The following is an 18436-nucleotide window of genomic DNA, read 5'->3' as shown; positions in this document are numbered from 1 at the left end:
ATTTTTTGAACAAAATTTTGTCACATGGTTCCATGGAGATCTGGGTACTGGTTTTACAGAAATTCTTTTGGCAATATTTGAATTGCTGCTAATGTTATCCACAAAAGTTGTTTCAAAGTGATCAATTTGACCCCGGATTACGGTACCGTCTACCCCCGTTGGTTTGAACGACACCTCATGCAAACCAACGGGGTGCATTTATAGTTTGAACTTCTAGCAACCCTGTGGCGACGGAAAAATACACTACTGGCAGCCTTATTTGATGTTTTGTTTTGATTCTGCGTTCCGTTTCACCCCGTTCCATCAGCAGAATGAAGTTTGAACCATTTTTGATTTGAACGATGTGCAGATTAGAGGGGGTCAATTTAAAAAGTGTTCTGATTAGATGCGGTCAAACCAACGGGGGTAGACGGTACTCTTTTTCTTCTGTAAATTTACTTGTTCACATATTTTCAAGACTTCCATACAACTTTTCAAAAATGCTCCTCCTGCCTGGACTTTGGACGGCGTATTGCCGGCTGCTATGCCACAAGCGGAATTGCGAAAAGCACACACTTTCAACTCCCTTCCCAGTGCAATGAAAACTAATGCATCAAATGCATGCTTTAGTAGCCCACAACTTTTCTTTTCCCAATCAAAATCTTCAATTAGCAGGTAATTCAATGGAATCGGAATTCATAAACGACGGTATTGGAACGTGAAAAAATCTGACAAGCAGAGAAAATGCATCCGTTCGCGGCGAAGTCTACTTCGATCCTCTCCCCTGAAAATTGGTGCAGTTATCGGAATAAACTTCAGCCGGCGATCCTCGCTGGGCAATGAAACGGCGAACGGATATTTCGCACGAATCCGTGGATAAAGTATGGCCAACTTCCAGGTGGACAGCTCTGATTGTTAAGCACGTAAATAACACGACCCATCGTTTCGCTGGTTTGTTTTCGATGAGGATGAAATAAAAGAGCTTACGCATTCTAGAGCCGACATCTTTGTTTGGTACACGCAAAACAAGAAAAGCTACCAAAAATTGCGATATGCCTTTTCTACCAATTTATGTATTAAAAACGTACAGAAAATGTGATAAATCATAATCCATTCGTTGTATTAAGATGCGCTACACGGTTCCATAGCTTCCATACCACTACACACAAACACCTCCATTCAAACCCGAGAAGTTGAACCGGGTTGCGTCTAAAAATAACTTTCGCTTCGCTGCTGAGCTTCGCGTCCTATTGTCTACATGGAATTTTCCACTTGCAAACAGCAACCTGCTGGATGCGGGCTTTTCAGTGCACAATGGGTCTAGAGTCGTATTTACGAAGACAAAAATGTTTCTGCCAAGTTCTGTCATTTCTTTTTTTTCATTATTATGAAATGATTACGGTCAATCAAGTGTGGCTTATCCAAAAATCTGCTGATTAATTATTCTCTATACAATATCAGAATGTTTTACAAAGTTATAGCAAATTTACAAAAATAAAACATTCGATTGATTTGATTGATTTGTCTTTATTAAAGAGACTTTCATCCCTTGGATAAAACATTCGAATCATTAGAACTTTTCGAAAAGTTTTCAATAAATTGCAACTTTTTTGCCTTTGGTCACACACTTAGAAAAAATGACGGATTACGGTAAAATTTTACCGTAATCTCAACAGCTGAACGTACGGTAAAAAGTTCGGTGATTTTTCAAACCACCGAACGTACTGTGAATCTCAGAAAAATGCATCTGTCAAAATTACCGGAACGTTCGGTACTTTTTACAAATTTACCGTAAAAATCGCAGAACGTTCGGTATGTTTGTTTACGAATGAATTCTCAATATCACCGAACGTGCGGTAAATTTTTCAAATTTACGGCGATTTTATGCGAGCACAAAAAAACAATATTTTCATAAAAAAAACGTCGATGATGGGATTGAATATGTAACCTTCTGATCAGGAACCACACTTGCTGCCACTGTACAAGAGAGACTTGCTTGGAGATGATGCGCAAATTCTTATAGAACTGATGCTCAAAGCTGCTGGCGTGGCTGTCAAACGCATTTTACAGTAGTACGGTAAAATAGTTCCATCACCGATCTGTTCGGTAAAATATTCACAGGTCTCCTGTAAATTTGTCTAATTTCACCGGTTCTTCGGTGATTTATTAGATTTCACCGATTTTCTCCTGCAATTTCATTGATTTCGCCGTAATACTGTAGTTTGATTGTTTACAGACCAGTTTCGGTGATTTCTTTCACCGAATACTGTAATTTATTCTAAGTGTGCATATTTTAGTCGAGTCCAACGATACATGAAGACCAATACATTAGTCACAAACTTTCAAAATTTAATTTAATTCGGTTCGCTTAGTCCTAAGGTACAGTAATTTGATAAACGGAAGTCAAAAACTAGATATAGATAGAAGGGCTCTAATTTCGTGTAAGCATTCTTTTAGCATTCTGGTCACTTACAAAGTTGGTGTCTTTGACAATGTTGTTTCGTAGGTCAAGGGCTTACAGTTAATGGTCCACTTGTTTCGAAATTTTGCCACAAGGAAGCGCAAGTTACACATTTGCAATATTATGGAAATGAATGTTTTTTTTTTTTGTAAAGCAATCAAAAAGCTGTAATTTAGTTTTCTTTGAACATATTTAAGTCAAGTCAAAGGTTTTTCAAAGAGCTATATATTAGTCATAAATGTGCAAAATTTCATTTCATTTGGTTCACTTAATCCAGAGATATAGCAGTTTAACGAAGAACACTCAAATATGAAACATTTTACTAGAGTCGCTCCAACTTCCTGTAAAATTATCCAATCGAGCTCAAATTTGTACCATTTATAGCTAATTAGTTGTGCAACTAGCAGATAAAATTTGAGAATATTTCCTACACATTATAGAAAGTTACAGGTTGCTGAATATATTCGAGATAATAAGTAAAAGATACATGCTTCTACTAATTTGCAACTAGCGCCGTCTACTGGCAGAATCCTGAACCAATCAGCTATTCAACTGAAACGCCTTAATAAACCAAACAATATTGCCGAAGAAACCAACTTTCTAAGAAATCAGAGTTCTGAGATATATGGAATATAATAATTAATTAATCGTCAGCGCAACCTAGTGGTGGAATTTTAAATCAAACGGCCCATCACCAGTAAAACCTTGGCTGGCCTAACAACTTTGCCAAGTATACCGAATATTTAAGTAATCATGGTGCTAAGATGTACGGTATGGAAATTTCGCCAGTGCTACGTCTTGCTGTCTGTGATATCTGTCATACCAGAGACAAACAGACGTAACACCGATGAAATGTTTATACCAAATATCTCATCATCCTGATTACTTATGCCGTTTTTCTTTATTATCCAGTTCCAACCTGGGTTGGAACTGGATCAGATCACAGTTTCAACCCCAACCCGACTTCGGTTTCACTTGTACTAAAGTTTGTTTGACGTTGTTTGTTTACACATTTTCCGCCAATCCAGTTCCAACCCAGGTTAATAAAGAAAAACGGCATTAGAGAGTTGGTGTCTTCGGCAATATTATTTGGCTGGTCAAGAACTAACAAATGATGAGTCGTTTGATTCAAAATTCCACCACAAGGCAGCGCTAGTGAGCAAACAAATATTATATTCCATATATCTCAGGACTCAGATCACTTAGAAAGTTGATGTCTTCGGCGATATTGTTAGGTTGGTTACGGCCGCTCAGTTGGTTAGCTGATTGGTTCAAGGTTCTGTCAGTAGGCGGCGCTAGTTACGAATTAATTGAAGCATGCAACTTTAATTTATTATTTCAAATATATTCAGCAAGCTGTAACTTTTTCAATAATGCACCAAATATTCTCAAATTTTTCCTGCCAGTTGCACTACTAGTAAGCTATAAACGGTACAAATTTGGGCTCGATTGGATAACTTTACATAAAATTAGAGCAACTCTAATAAAGTAGTTCATATTTGAGTGTTCTTCGTTTAATTGCTATATCTCTGGATCAAGGGGACCGAATGAAATGCGACATTGCACAGTTATGACTAATACATAGCTCTTTGAAAAAACCTTTGACTTGACTTAGACACGTTCAAAGAAAACAAACTTACAGCTTGTTGATTACTTCACGAAAAAATATCAATCATTTGAATGATTTTGCAAATGTGTAACTAGCGCCGCCTAGTGGACCATAAACTGTAAGCCCTTGACTCACTTAACAACGTTGTCGAAGACACCAACTTTCTAAGTGGTGAGAGTCCTGAGATATATTAAATTTAAAATTTGCCGTTTATTGGTGGAATTTCTAATTAAACGATCCATCACCATCCATCATGGCATCGCAAATAAAATTATTAGAAAGCAGATTTTTGAATCAGTTTAACCAGACGAACCACCCTAACATAACAATAATAGGGAATAGGGTCAACAATTGAAAATAAACTTTCTAAAACACAATATGTGTCTAAAAACTTAAAGCTGAAGCTTAAACAGTTTTGTCTTCGCAAATACGGCTCTGGACCCATTGCGCAGAGTGGCGGCTGTATCACTTCCATCACCAAGCCACGTTTGTGTTTATCATGATGGCTTTCAGCCTCTTGTCTATTCATGTGCAGTTATAACCGTGCTGGTTAGAGCGCAGGATACCGTGTATCACCATGATAGTGTCTCGGTTCGATTCCCGCCGCCGCCCGTGTTTCTTTTTAAGCATGTATTGCCATGATCCCATGCCATGCCATGATCAGTCTAAAAATAGAACAAATAATGAGAAACCAGTGCGACAGAGCACACGCACACATGCGAAATTTTCCTTTTCCAGGTTCTAGGAAGCCAATACAATTTTTGGTATACTGCCACCTACCAATTTTTGTATTTGCAAGGCCCTAATACAATATTTGTATATGTTTCATACCCAAATGTATTAGAATCTGCCAATCTCAGGTTGCGTGTACAGCTCGATCAGATCTTCCGGGTGCGCTCCCCACCATGTTCCGGTAATAGTTGGTAAAAGTTGATTCGCTTTGGCAATTCCGTGTCAGAAACTCAAAGCTTCCCCCATGTGAATTTGGAGTCGAACCAGACGCCGAGATATTGAGACGACGTAGCAATGCTCAGCATTTACCTCTCAATTTAGTGTTTTTTTTTTGTTTAGAGAGACTTTACCTCTAGGGCATTCGTGTCTGATGCTTTATTTAGTGTTATATTTTCCAAATCAAAAAATTTTCATGAGGACCTTAGAACCGTGAAAATAAAAAAAATAAAGCAACATAGGTTTTAAAACGGACTTCTGACAGACTAATTGGACTCCCGATTTTTGCTTGGGGTTATCTCTCAAAGATCTCGTCTGAAGGTCTGAAAGGAAGTAGAAGTCTGAGATTCCCATAATCCCATTTGCACGGTGTATAAACGGTTACTCATCAAACCATGGAATCGAAACTTGATTAAGCCTCTGATATCATTTTAAATTTAATTTGAAATTTCGAATAAGAATGTGATATCATTGAAAAAAGGGCCGATATATGGTTCTCTCGCGTAAACAATGGTAGGAATTTTTCAAACAAGTCATAACCACACAAGATGATTAGCCGCTTGATGTTTGTAAGCTGATTTCTCACTCTGCATTCAACTGTTTTGAACCAATCCCCGATATCGTACAAGAAGCGACATCACGTCTCCTGTCTTGTTGTTGGTGGTAGCACAGAAAAGGGCTTGTTTCTTTTCACTTGGTTGAATAGAAACAGATCGACAGTCACAGTCACAAACGCCCGGCAGCTCCACAAGACAGTCAGTCGGAAAGCCGCTGGTGGCGAGAAAAATCAATAAATCATTGTTCCTTTCAGTCACCTATCAGTCTGCAATTATTAAATACTATTATGTGATAAATCATGATTAAAAATGCTAACACGTTCAATTGGCCTGGCTGGTTGACTGGTGAAACCTGAAGAGAGTAGCAGCGCCACTACACCCTGAACTGACTCGGGTACTCTGGTACTTCGGTGTCGCTTCTGCAGGCGGCCAACACTGACAAGAGAGTGTTAAATTAAATGATCTTAGACGAGTCAACTGTTGTTGTTATTGCAGTGGCTGCTGGCTGTCGCGGACCATTAAAAAGGTACATGCAGTGCGAAGATAAAAAGTGAACCCGATCTGCCGGGCTACTGGTTTCCATTATAATTGATTTAATTAGAGAAATCATTACGTGCCTCATTAGACAATCGATGATAGACAGCAGTTTTGCAATGTGGAATTTATTATTGGGTTGAAATTATTTTGCTACGTGGAGAAATTAGAGCAGTCTTGGAACGACACGTGTGAGCCCGAACGTAGGGCCGTTTGAAGGGAAAACTCTGCATTTATCTACCGTTGTGTGTGATTGATAATAGAATCTAACTGAACCAGCTTTTATGGAAATCGAAAACAGTCTAGACATCAGGGTTTCACTCCACGGTTAGCCAACCCAAGTGAGTTATGAACATGCAATAGACATGATATCTGATATCTGAAACTTTCCACGGTACTGATCCAAAACATTTTTCTTCTTAAAACCTGCTTCTCAGTTAAGTGTTCTACAAGAACTAGCACAATTATTATATGAATGCTTATGTATCGTATGTTAAACTAAAATATTCAATGCCCAAGGAAACCAAGGAAATTTTCACTACGAAAAGCCCTGGATCGACCAAGAATCGAACCCGTCACCCTCAGCATGGTCTTGCTGAACACCCGTGCGTTTACCATTTCAACGACATGTATGGGTTCAAAACTTCTCTCCTTTGAAAGACCCCAATGATACAGTTGAAAAATTGTTCAGCGATTCCTATCCAAAGCAATATTACGAAATCGCAACCTTTCCATAATTTAAAATCCAATGTTGAAATGCGTGATGCGAGATCTTAATCTGCCCACAAATGAACCCATATTCATGTTCTATTCTGCGCCATTAAACTGCACGAGCACGGCACGAACCACAATAAAGATTATTCATAAACCACCACAGTGGAGGCCCTTGATCCATAAATTCCATCGAAACTACATTATAATCTATTTACTATTTTTCACGTTTCGAGCCAATGGCCGGGCCAATCATCACATGCACCCCCGTGAGCGAGCAGCTGACGGGCCCAGGCCTTCTCCCGCCTGGCCCGTGGCAAATGTGCGATCTTGCGCGCCCCAGAGGCCAATTCCGATTCGAAAATGCAAAGGACCCTTATGTTGCGCGCGCGATCTCAACACACGACGACGTCGCGGACAGACGACCGAATCGCTTTCCAAGTTTGATCTGAATGTGAATCTGTCAGCTCCAATAAAGATCAATTCAAGTTGCCTGCTGCCTGACAGAGCTACGTGGATGGGGAGAACAAGGTTGAATGCTTCATGGAGGAAAGCTGAATGTTGGTATTAAAATTTAACTAAACATCTAGTTTAATTAGAAGCCCATAAAGCCAAAGTGGTAGACACACGGGTATTCATGAAATCTTTATGAAATCACAATTCATGAGACTTTTAGGGAGGCATATGGATCAGTTCTTGGCATGGTAAAGGATGGCTATGCTGCGCAGTTCAGATCCCATTGTGATCCACTAGCCTCTGCCCAGCAACTCCTACCCCTACCTCCTCGTGGTACCGGCCGGAAACTATGAGCAACCTTAGGAAAGATCGAGTAACCAACCCCGGTGGGAACTTTGATCGTAGGCTGACAGGGAAGAGTGCAGGGGGGGGGGTTGTCTCGGCAAACCTGAGCGTCAGTTTTCCAGGACGAGCTGCACACAACAGCGTCTGATCCCCATGTTAGGGGCGACTAATCATCGTTCGGGTGCCAGGGAAGGACTCTAAGCTCAACTGTGAACTATAGTCCTCCGGAAAGTAGTGGATTGGTGTCAGGCCCTGCGAGCCACCAGTAAAAACCCATTGTAACGGAAAATCAGCAACAGAATAATACGAACCGAGACCAACGGCAACGACTCCATCGAACAAAAAGGACTTGCGATTGGAAACTCGGTACGTGGAACTGCCGATCTCTCATCTTCAATAGGAGCACCCGCATACTCGCCTATCTACTGAAGGACCGCGGGTTCGGCATCGTAGCGCTGCAGGAGGTGTGTTGGACAGGATCCATAGTGCGACGTTTAGAGGTAACCATACCATCTACCAGAGGTGCGGCAACACACGCGAGCTGGGAACATCTTTCATCGTGATGGGTGATATGCAGAGGCGCGTGATCGGTTGGTGGCCGATCGACGAAAGAATGTACAGGGTCAAGGGCCGATTCTTCAACTTCAGCATAATAAACGTGCACGGCCCACACTCCGGAAGCACTGATGATGACAAGGACGCATTTTACGCGCAGCTCGAACACAAGTACGATCGCTGCCCAAGCCACGACGTCAAGAGCATCATATTTAGGAAATATAAACGCTCAGATAGGCCAGGAGGAGGAATTCAGACCGACGATTGGAAAGTTCAGCGCTCACCAGCAGACGAACGAAAACGGCCTACGAATCATTGATTTCATCGCCTCCAAAAACATGGCAATACGTAGCACCTTTTTCCAACACATCCTTCCTTGTCGTTACACCTGGAGATCACCACAGCCGACGGAATCTCAAATCGACCACGTTCTGATTGACGGACGGCACTTCTCCGACATTATCGACATCAGGACCTATGGTGGCACCAACATCGACTTCGATTACTATCTGATGATGGTCAAACTACGCCCAAAACTCTCCGTCATCAACAATTTACGGTACCGGCGACCGCCACGGTACAACCTAGAGCGACTAAAACAACTGGATGCTCAGCATACGCGCAGAATATCGAGACCGCGTTTCCAGACGATGGCGAGCTCAATGAGGCTCCTCTAGAGGACTGCTGGAGTACAGTGAAAGCAGTCATCAACAACGCAGCCGAGAGCACCATCGGGTACGTGGAACGGAATGGACGGAACGAAGAGTGCAGAACGGTTTTGGTGGAGAAGTACCCAGCGCGGGCGGTAATGCTGCAGCAAGGGACCCGACAGAACCTAGAACGTTACAAACAAAAGCGGAAACAGCAGACAGAAGCGAAGTGCGAAGATATAAAACTGCTGCGTCGTTCCCAATAAACACGGATGTTCTACCAGAAGCTCAACGCATCTCGCAACTGCTTCGGGTCGCGAGCCAAAATGTGCAGGGATAAGGACGGAGGCCTCTTGGCGGACGGACGTGAGGTGATCGAAAGGTGGAAGCAACACTTCGATCAGCACCTGAATGGCGTGGAGAATGTAGATTGTAGGCACGGAAAACCACGGCAACGGAGGAAACGATGACGCCAGTGCAGCGGAGAACGGAAATGAACCAACTTCCACGATGAGGGAAGTTAAGGATGCCATGCTTCAGCTCAAAACCAACAAAGTAGCTGGTATGGAAGGTATCGGATCCCATCAAGATAGGCCCTGAAAAGCTGGCCACCTGTCTGCATCGGGCTGATAGTCAGGATCTGGGAAACTGAACAGATCTGTCATTATCTGTCGTCTGTCCCTAGAACGAATGAGTTCGTGGGAAGTTTTCAAGCTGGCTTCATTGACGGTCGGTCGACAATGGACCAGATCATCACCGTGCGGCAAATCCTCCAGAAATGCCGTGAATACCAGGTCCCAACGCATCACCTGTTCATCGACTTCAAAACGGCATACGACAGTGTCGACCGCACAAAGCTATGGAGAATCATGGAAGAAAAATTCGAAGGCGCATCATCAGCGGAAGTCGGGCCTACTACGGGCTCCAGAAGAATCTGCGGTCGAAAAAGATTCACCCACGCACCAAATGCACCATGTACAAGACGCTAATAAGGCCGGTGGTCCTCTATGAAAGCACTCGGAGTTTTCGAGCGACGCGTGCTAAGGACGATCTTCGGCGGTTTGCGGGAGAACGGTGTCTGGCGGAGAAGGATGAACCACAAGCTCGCTGCACTTTACGGCGAACCCAGCATCCAGAAGGTGGCCAAAGCCGGAATGATACGGTGGGCAGGGCATGTTGCAAGAATGCCGGAAAAAAACCCTACAAAGCTGGTGTTTGCAACTGATCCGGTTGGCATAGTAAAGCGTGGAGTGCAGAGAGTATGATTGGCGGATCAGGTGGAGCGTAACTTGGCGAGCATTGGGCTTGACCGAAGATGGAGAGCGGCAGCCACAAACTGAGTATTGTGGCTTACTATTGTTGATTATGTTTTGTCTCAAATGTAATGATGAGCAAATAAATGTATGTATGTATGTATCTATATGCTCGAGGCATAACACGTGAGCTCCTTATGTAACAATGAATGCTGAACAGTCAGAATATTAAGATTATGGTAATTAGCTGATCATTTATTGGACAATGGTGCCATGACGACTCAACAGTGCCTAAATCTGAGTGAATATGAAAAATACGATTAGTTATCAGCGCCAGTCACCACTACGAACAAACACGAGAAAAAATCAAAGAAAACCCGAATCAACTGCGAGCGCTGTTCAGCTGTTCGGTTGATTCGGGAAGCAAACTAACTGGAGAGTGGAGATCATCCGATCCGTTCTCACTTGCTGCGGCGAGGGTGAAGATGAGGCAATGATACAGAGGATTTATTTGTTGCTAAAAATTTGCAAGAATAATCATTTTGCTGGTAATATAATGCTAAACGTAATTTTCGATTAAATTGAAAATGATTCAGAAAGCCACACGCCGATAAACCATCGTTCCTCACTCTCAGTCATATTTTTCTTGCTCATACTCCCTCTTGCTTCAGAAGCATTTTGGCCAATGAAGCCTTCAATGATTCATGATTCAAATTGGCCATTTTGGCCAATGCAGCCGCAGGCTGCGGACCGATTTAAGTAGAAAAGCGCCGTTCAAAGAGGAACACATTTTGCTTGGTTCGGGAGAAAATACTTCACTTTTCAAACACTGCGGCTGAAAATATTGATCTGACTCTCTGCTTTTTAAAACTATGGGGTACACGCCAAGATGAGTGATTATGAATCAGAGGGTCCCAGTTCAATTCCCAGTTTTTCACACAACACAACAAGGAATTGTTGTGAAGGATTTCACAGAACTTAAATAAAACAACCGACAATATACACATACAGTTAGCTAGGCTTGTTGGGAAAAGAAGTTGATGTTGATGATCAACTACTGATCCAAGCAGCTACCAAAATCATTGATGTGTTTCATACCGATTCCCCTACATAATCCAAATCGAAAATTTTCTTATGACACCGATCAACCGACAACAGCGACGCGGTGGTGGTGACGACGACTTCGAGCCGTACGAAGATTGACTTCATGACTCTGTGGGGCACTGCAACTCCTGTCAGCGCGCAGCGCACTCTCCACCCGTGGTCGATCAACAATGCAAAATAAAAATAAAATATTGAATTTTATAACGCTCTTTTCTGATCATTTATAACATTTGATCGACCCAGTCACTACTGTGGTGGTTGTTATTGTTATTGTTAGTGGCCAATTCGAATGGATGGCGGGTCGGTCGATCGGTCGATTCTGCGAAGGGAACGGCCCCCACGATTGACTCGCCCAAGGAGGGTGGCGGCGTGGGGCGAGAATAGTATAACACGAAACATGACCGGGTCATAATGAAATTATTCAAATGAACGAAAACAGCTCCACAATGGTGGCGCGCAGTCGGAGATGAAAAGGAACTCACTTTCGGTTGATGTTTGGATTGTGATAAAAGAAGCTTTAGACGTTAACCTTTCACTTTTTTTCTTGCCTGGATTTGATGGTTTGAAGGTAAATTGAGAAAGATAGGAAACGTCCGAAAAAAGTCTCTACTACGCTTAAACGAAATATGTATCTCTGCTAAATGTATGCGTAGCAGATACATTGATTGGAACTCCTGAAGATCATACCCCGACTATTAAGTCCTACCCATCGCCTTTTGTTCCATAGCGGGCGCTGTTGAACACTTCAACATGGTCCTGCAGTAGATCAGCAGGTATGCGGGTGCCGTAGGTGAAGTTTCACGATCAACAGTTCCACGTACCAAATTACAAGATCTTCATCGTTGCTGGAGACGATGCCGTTGGTCTCGGTTCGTATGACTCAGCTGCTGACTTTCGTTACAATTGTTTTTACGGCTGGCTCGCAGTGCTGGACAACATCTTTCTAGCCTTCCGGAGCTCAGTTGAGCTTAGAGTCCTTCATAGACACTGAAAAAGATTCTCTCCAGTGTTGTATACCAAACCTTCCCTAAGATTTCTCGTAGTTCGACCGATGCCACTGCGAGAACGTATTGATACGAGTTACTATGAGGCTAAAAGCCTCAATGAGGTCCATTTAACTTCTGAAAGTACGCGTTACCCAATCTATACAGTGTCTGCAACTGCAACTCTAATAATTTATTAAATAATCCTTCATACATCAAATGCCATATCTTTTACTTAACCTTAATTTGTGTACTTCCAACAAAACATAATTTTAATTACAACCACCGATTTTGGAACATCCCTATCGTATTACGCGCCGTTCGTGCTTCAACCACACCGCTGTGTGCCTTACGGTTGCAATTCGTCAATAAAAATCCTTAAACGACTTTGACATTTACAACCCGACTTTTTACGATCATCTTCATCGCTGTGGCTCATCTGATACCCTTTGTACAGTTATATTCATGTACGGATTCGTGGTCCCCAGCAGAGAACATCACTCGCCACTGCCAAATCAAGAAGTGGCCTCACTGCAGGTTTACGACGAGTTGCAATTAAAAAATTTACTTTTAATTAGCTGCGGCTAATTTGCGGTACTTTGGGAGATACTTTTGAACTCGTCGAAAGAAGAGTGCTCCGACGTCAGCACCATAATTTGTCATCGCAATGTTCCATTATTAGCTGATAAATAACGAGTTGCTTATTTCGCATCCCTGCTTAATTGCACTTTCTCAATTTCTCTCTTTCTTCATTTGCAGGTTGCACAAAAGTCTACACCAAAAGCTCGCACCTAAAAGCCCATCAACGAATCCATACAGGTAAGTGATGTTGAATCTTCCTTCCTTGATGGCATTTGCCTCCGATTACCAGTCGTAAATAATGTATGTAATTTGCCTACACACTTCGGGCCAAACCATTCAACGCCCGTTGACAGCTTAATAAAACATCGCTCATCGCAATAGACAATAATTAGCCGTGTTAAAATGATACACCTTTCCAAACGAATCGCTTTGTACAGTTGAAATTGAATACCACATCAACGGTCCAATCAGTTAAACAATACCACAACCATTATACAGCGATTATATGTGCACCTCCTTGCCGACAAAAAAAAACTGACCGCAACGGACCACCACTTCAGTTGTTTCATCGACGCGAATCGCCACCCTAACCGATCATTTATTACCCGCCCCGATCGCCTAATTTGGATTGTAAATGGTACCAGAGACAGCCTCTATCGATTTTTCAAACCAACGACGACGAACCATCTCACTTGGAACATCTCGTCTCGGCTAATACGGCCTAAACCTCTCGGGTTCGTCGTTCGTCATTTTCCCATTCATTCAAGTCTCTCGATCATTTCCATCAGATGCGCGCGATTTGGTTGGCAGTCTATTACCGACCCACCGCCCGATCAACCGATCGTACTCTCAGCCAGGGGCATCTCGACTAATTTATCACTGGGTCGATCATTTATCTCGCGTGCTCTTGTACTGTTAAGGGGTACTACCACCGACCGGCCGCGGTCAGCCTAGACATTCAGTCGTCGTCGTCGTCGTCGGGCAAGCAGCGCAGCGTCTTCTTCTGCGTCAGTCGGTCAGTTCAGTAACGATGGGATCTACATTTCAACCGGTTTCAGCCTCCTTGGCCGATCGGATCTTTCCACTTCTTGCTTTGCTACTCCTTTTGCATTTTTAAGTAGGTCCCATACCATGCGCCTGCACCGCCCGATGGAAATTTCCCTTTCGATGATGGGACCATGAATGGTGGTGTGACCTCTTTGAATACGCACGAGCAAGTTCATGTTTGACGCTACGTAAAGTAATTATCATGTTATATGGGATTGGTGGATGTGCGGTTTAGTGGCGTCAGTCGTCTAGACGTTTCATAAGTCTTAGAGTGTAGGTTCGATTCCTGTTCTAGTCGATGAAATCTTTTCAACAAACGGAAAATTCTTTACTAAACCACCGGGATGACGTGACCCGCCCACCGTAGCCTCCCGATTTTCACTTCACGGTGTGGACGATGATTGGTTCTCTCAGCAGCTGATGCAGCTCGTGGTTCATTCGCCCTATCCAAGTCCTGTTTTCCATCTGCACTCCGCCGTAGATGGTACGCAGCACCTTCCGTTCAAAAATTTCAAGGGTATGTTGATCCTCTGCACGTAGGGCCATGCTTCGTGCCCATAGAGGACTTTCGGTCTAATCAGCGTTTTGTAGATAGTTAACTTCGTTTTAACTTTTTTCGATCGTAGAGTTCTGCGGAATCCAAAGTAAGCTCGATTTCCTGTCACAATGTGTCGTATTCGGCGGTCACCAGTGAGCCCAAGTACACGAATTCTTCAACCGTCTCAATTTCATCACCGTCGATAGAAATTCGGGGTGGCAGGCGCGGTGATTCTTTCCTGGAGCCCTTTGCCATCATCACCTTGTCTTCGACACATTAATGACTAATCCGATTCGCCTGGCTTCACTCTTTAGTCGGATGTACGTTTCCGCCATCGTCTCAAATTTGCGAGCTATAATATCAATATCATTGGCGAAACCAAGCAGCTGAACGGACTTCGTAAAACTCGTTCCACTCGTGTTTATCCCCGCTTTCCTTATTACACCCTCAAATCACCTTGCCGTAACCCTCTGCGAGATTCGCAGGGACTCGAGAGTGTCCCTGATACTCGAACTACACACATCACTCGATCCATCGTCGCATTCATCAATCGTATCAGTTTATCCGGGATTTCGTTTTCGTGCATAATCTGCTCGATCGATTGTATCATACGTCAATTTAAAATCGATGAACAAGTGATGTGTGGGCACGTTGTATTCGCGGCATTTCTGCAACACCTGGCGAACAGTAGCCTAATATTGCCCCATGAGTCTTGCAATCGGAGATAGACGGCGGCATAAAATTTTAAAGAGTATCTTGTATGTAGGCAGCGCTCAGAAGTGTGGTCTTGGTGGTTAGGGGCAGGAAATCTTTCGTCCTGCGCAAGTACCCCTAGATCTGCTACCACACCACCTTTGGTGCTTGCAACGTCACCATTGAGGTGCTCATCGTAATGCTGCCGCCATTTTTCGACCCCCTCATGCTCGCTCGTGGGAATATTCCCGTGATTATCTCGGCACAAAGATTCTGCGCGAGCGGTTGCGGTTCAGCTTCTCGTAGAACTTCCGTCATGACTTCCGTGTGTCCTTAGCGAGGTACAGCTCGCGATCTCGTTCTTCCTGCTGGAGATCTTCCCCCGGAAGACATGTTCTGCCTGTTCCGCACCTGTCTATAACGTGCCTCATTCACCCTCGTACGGTGTTGGAACATTCTCGCCCATGCTACATTCTTTCCGTTTTTCAACTGTTCACATCATCCGTCATACCAGTCATTTCTGTGATTCGGAGTCGTGAAGCCTAGTGCTGTAGCCGAGGTACTACCTATGGCGGATCGGATGTCCCTCCAGCCATTTTCAAGTGTAGCTGCGCCTAGCTGCGCGTAGTCTTGAGCCACTTCTATGTTACGCAGCTGCTCGTTATTGAGTCGTTCGACTTCGACGACGCGTGGTTATACCTATCCGAGAAGAACTTACCTTCGATCAGAGCGTGGTCGATTTGATTTTCTGTTTGATGGTCGGGTGATCTCCAGGTGGCTTTGTGGATATCTTGGCGGGGGAAGAAAGTGCTTCGGTCTACCATACCACGGGAGGCTGCAATGTTTACGCATCGCTGTGATAGTGACGCATCGCACGGTGTGTTGAAACAGGATTATTATCGCACTTTCATGAACCTAAAATATTTTTTCGTTATAAATTAGCCTTAGCTGTATATTAAGATTTTGGAGGTTAAAAAATCTTTCATCAGGGAAAATTAAAATAAATTCGATTTTAGTATTTTACCACTTTCCCCATATGATATGGTATTTCGCAAATCTGATGAACCTTAACTCCGCTAGAAAAGTCCCCTTTTTAATAATAAATGTGAAACCATTTGGAGAGAAATGAATTCAAAAGTCTTTACAACGAGTTTAAATTTATTTGGCGTTCGTTTCATGTGTCCAGCCCACTACAGTCTGCCGAAAGTCATAAATCGTAAAAGTCTACATTCCTTCCATTTGTCTGTCACATAGATATTTGTAATGGAGGTAAACAAATACTTCCCATTAGTGCGACTACATTTGTGCTACATTTGCGGAAGCACCATACACCTGTGACTCATACCATTTGCAGCACATACCCTTTATGTACTAGTTTGCTTGAAATGGCGGTTATTAGTTGCACATACTTTGCATGTCAAACCATATCCACATGGATATTTGCCAAAAAGTATGAGTTGACTATACTGAACTTGCGTGACTTATTTGTAATAGTTCTGCCTCTGATCTGTTGAGGACTTTTGTCCATACAAAATCTTAAAAGTGTCAAAGACTTATAAAATGATACCTTTAGGTTTCACTGGGTTGTTTAGTCTCAAATAACAAAAAGTTGAAACAAAATACATAAGATTGGCGTCGTCATATTATGATATTGCATTCAAAAATGATTATTCAACATTTTGTTTAAAATAAGGTACACCGGGGCAAGTTGAAACGGTTGGGGTAAGATGAAACAGCGGGTTAACGTGATTTGAAAAGCAATTTCAATGTCATAACATGTTTTCAAATCAAATAATCATTTGGTCAAGGATAATTACACAAATTGTATTGATTTTTTTTTCAAAACGTCACATGTTTATTTTTATTAAGAGTTACCCTTACCGAATGCAACGCATGCTTAATATATGTCAATGACATTTTATAGTATAAGCCGACAATTTTTGTACATCTCAATAACATGTTTGTCGAGTAGAATCGTAGTGTGCCGCGCGCGAATACGGACGTGGAATTTTCTCGTGCTGTGTTTTTATCTACCGCCTGTCAGCATTTTCAAAAAGTTTGTCTTTTTTTGCCAAAAAAGAAGAATGACTTGAGAACTCGTGTGAAAAGTTTGTCAAATCCATTACAGTGAAAAGGCGTGTATAGAAACTAGAAATAATGACGGCATTATTTATCTTGTGTTTGAGTGTTTGGCTTTTTAACAAAAATCTTCCGGACGGGGTGATAGCAAAATGTGTACCGCGATTAAAAAGTCAAATTTACACGGCGACTCGGATTGCAGGGCGTGTGAAAAACGAAGATATCCGCCGGTTCATTGCTATAGGAAAACGTAATTAGTGGGATATCAATCAGAAGATTGCAATCATTGGGAATGAAGGTGTGCAAGTGTGCAGGGACTATACGATGCCAAACAAAGTGAAAATGTAACATTATGTAGTAGAACACTTTGGAACGCCAAAATTAACAAATTTTTACCAAAGATTGGCTGACAGAAGCATAATAAGTGATTTTATGACTGTGCTCTAAAACGAGTGCTAAGGCTGTATTTCGTTTTCTGACATGTTTTTTTTTTCTCGCTCCGCGTACTTTTGAATTTAACCGTCGAATTGGTGAAAAGTCTTATTTCGAGCTATATTTTACATATTCAGCAAGATTTTCATAGAAATGTATGTAGTAGTGCCGCGTTAGATTTTCTAGATATTTTGTGCTGTGTTGCGTGTAGACTTCAATTGTGAATATCGGCTGATGAAAACTGGTTTCCTCCTTGTGGCAGTGCGGATGAATTTGTTTGCCTTTTGTCATTCAAACTGTGCCACAGGACACAAGACACGTTATATGCGATTCGGATGAAAAGTTAGATTAATGTTCAAGTACCCGTCTTCAAGTTATAATACGAATCAAACCACCAGTTATCAAGATTCAACTACTGGACGTCACTGAAGCAGGGAAATCGCTCCTCAAACGGAACTAACGATGGACCTTTCAAATTTGGTGAGAATGTTTCATGCTTCTTCTTTTACTTGTTCTATTTTTAATACCCTATATTGTTATATAACTACATATAAGTTGAAAATTCGCTATTTTCAACATCCTTTCATCTATTGGAAGCTGCTTCAGTTCTGGGCTCTTTCTAAGTTGATGAAGGGATTTATAAATGCTTGCAAGGACTTGGCCAGGTGTGTGGAGCTGAGTAAGTCTATGGCATTGTAGATAGTAGCGAAATCACCAATGTCAATGGATATATTCAACTTTGCAACTCCATCCAAGATTTGTGCAAGTATTCATGCTATGCTATGCTATGCTATGCTATGCTATGACATTTTATAGTAAAATATAATGGAAACATATCAATTTGCAAGTAATCGGATACATTTCAATAATAGTAGTCCGACCCGAATGATCATTTTTGATTAAAGGGTCGTTAATAAATA

General features: G+C 42.3%; 1 protein-coding gene across 3 annotated transcripts in view; it reads left to right on the top strand.

The window, feature by feature from the left end:
- Positions 1-18436, top strand: part of LOC109424254 (dendritic arbor reduction protein 1) — a 430722-nt gene that overhangs the window by 290589 nt on the left and 121697 nt on the right. For all 3 annotated transcript variants that reach the window (XM_062852182.1, XM_062852181.1, XM_062852180.1), the window contains one exon: positions 12905-12964. In XM_062852182.1, coding sequence (XP_062708166.1) covers positions 12905-12964 — 60 coding nt within the window. The remainder of the gene's footprint in view (positions 1-12904; positions 12965-18436) is intronic.

This window comes from Aedes albopictus, chromosome 2 (genome assembly GCF_035046485.1).
Source record: "Aedes albopictus strain Foshan chromosome 2, AalbF5, whole genome shotgun sequence".
Lineage (NCBI taxonomy): Eukaryota > Metazoa > Arthropoda > Insecta > Diptera > Culicidae > Aedes > Aedes albopictus.
The sequence above is the reverse complement of the archived record's forward strand: the minus strand, read 5'-3'. Positions and strand labels throughout refer to the sequence as shown.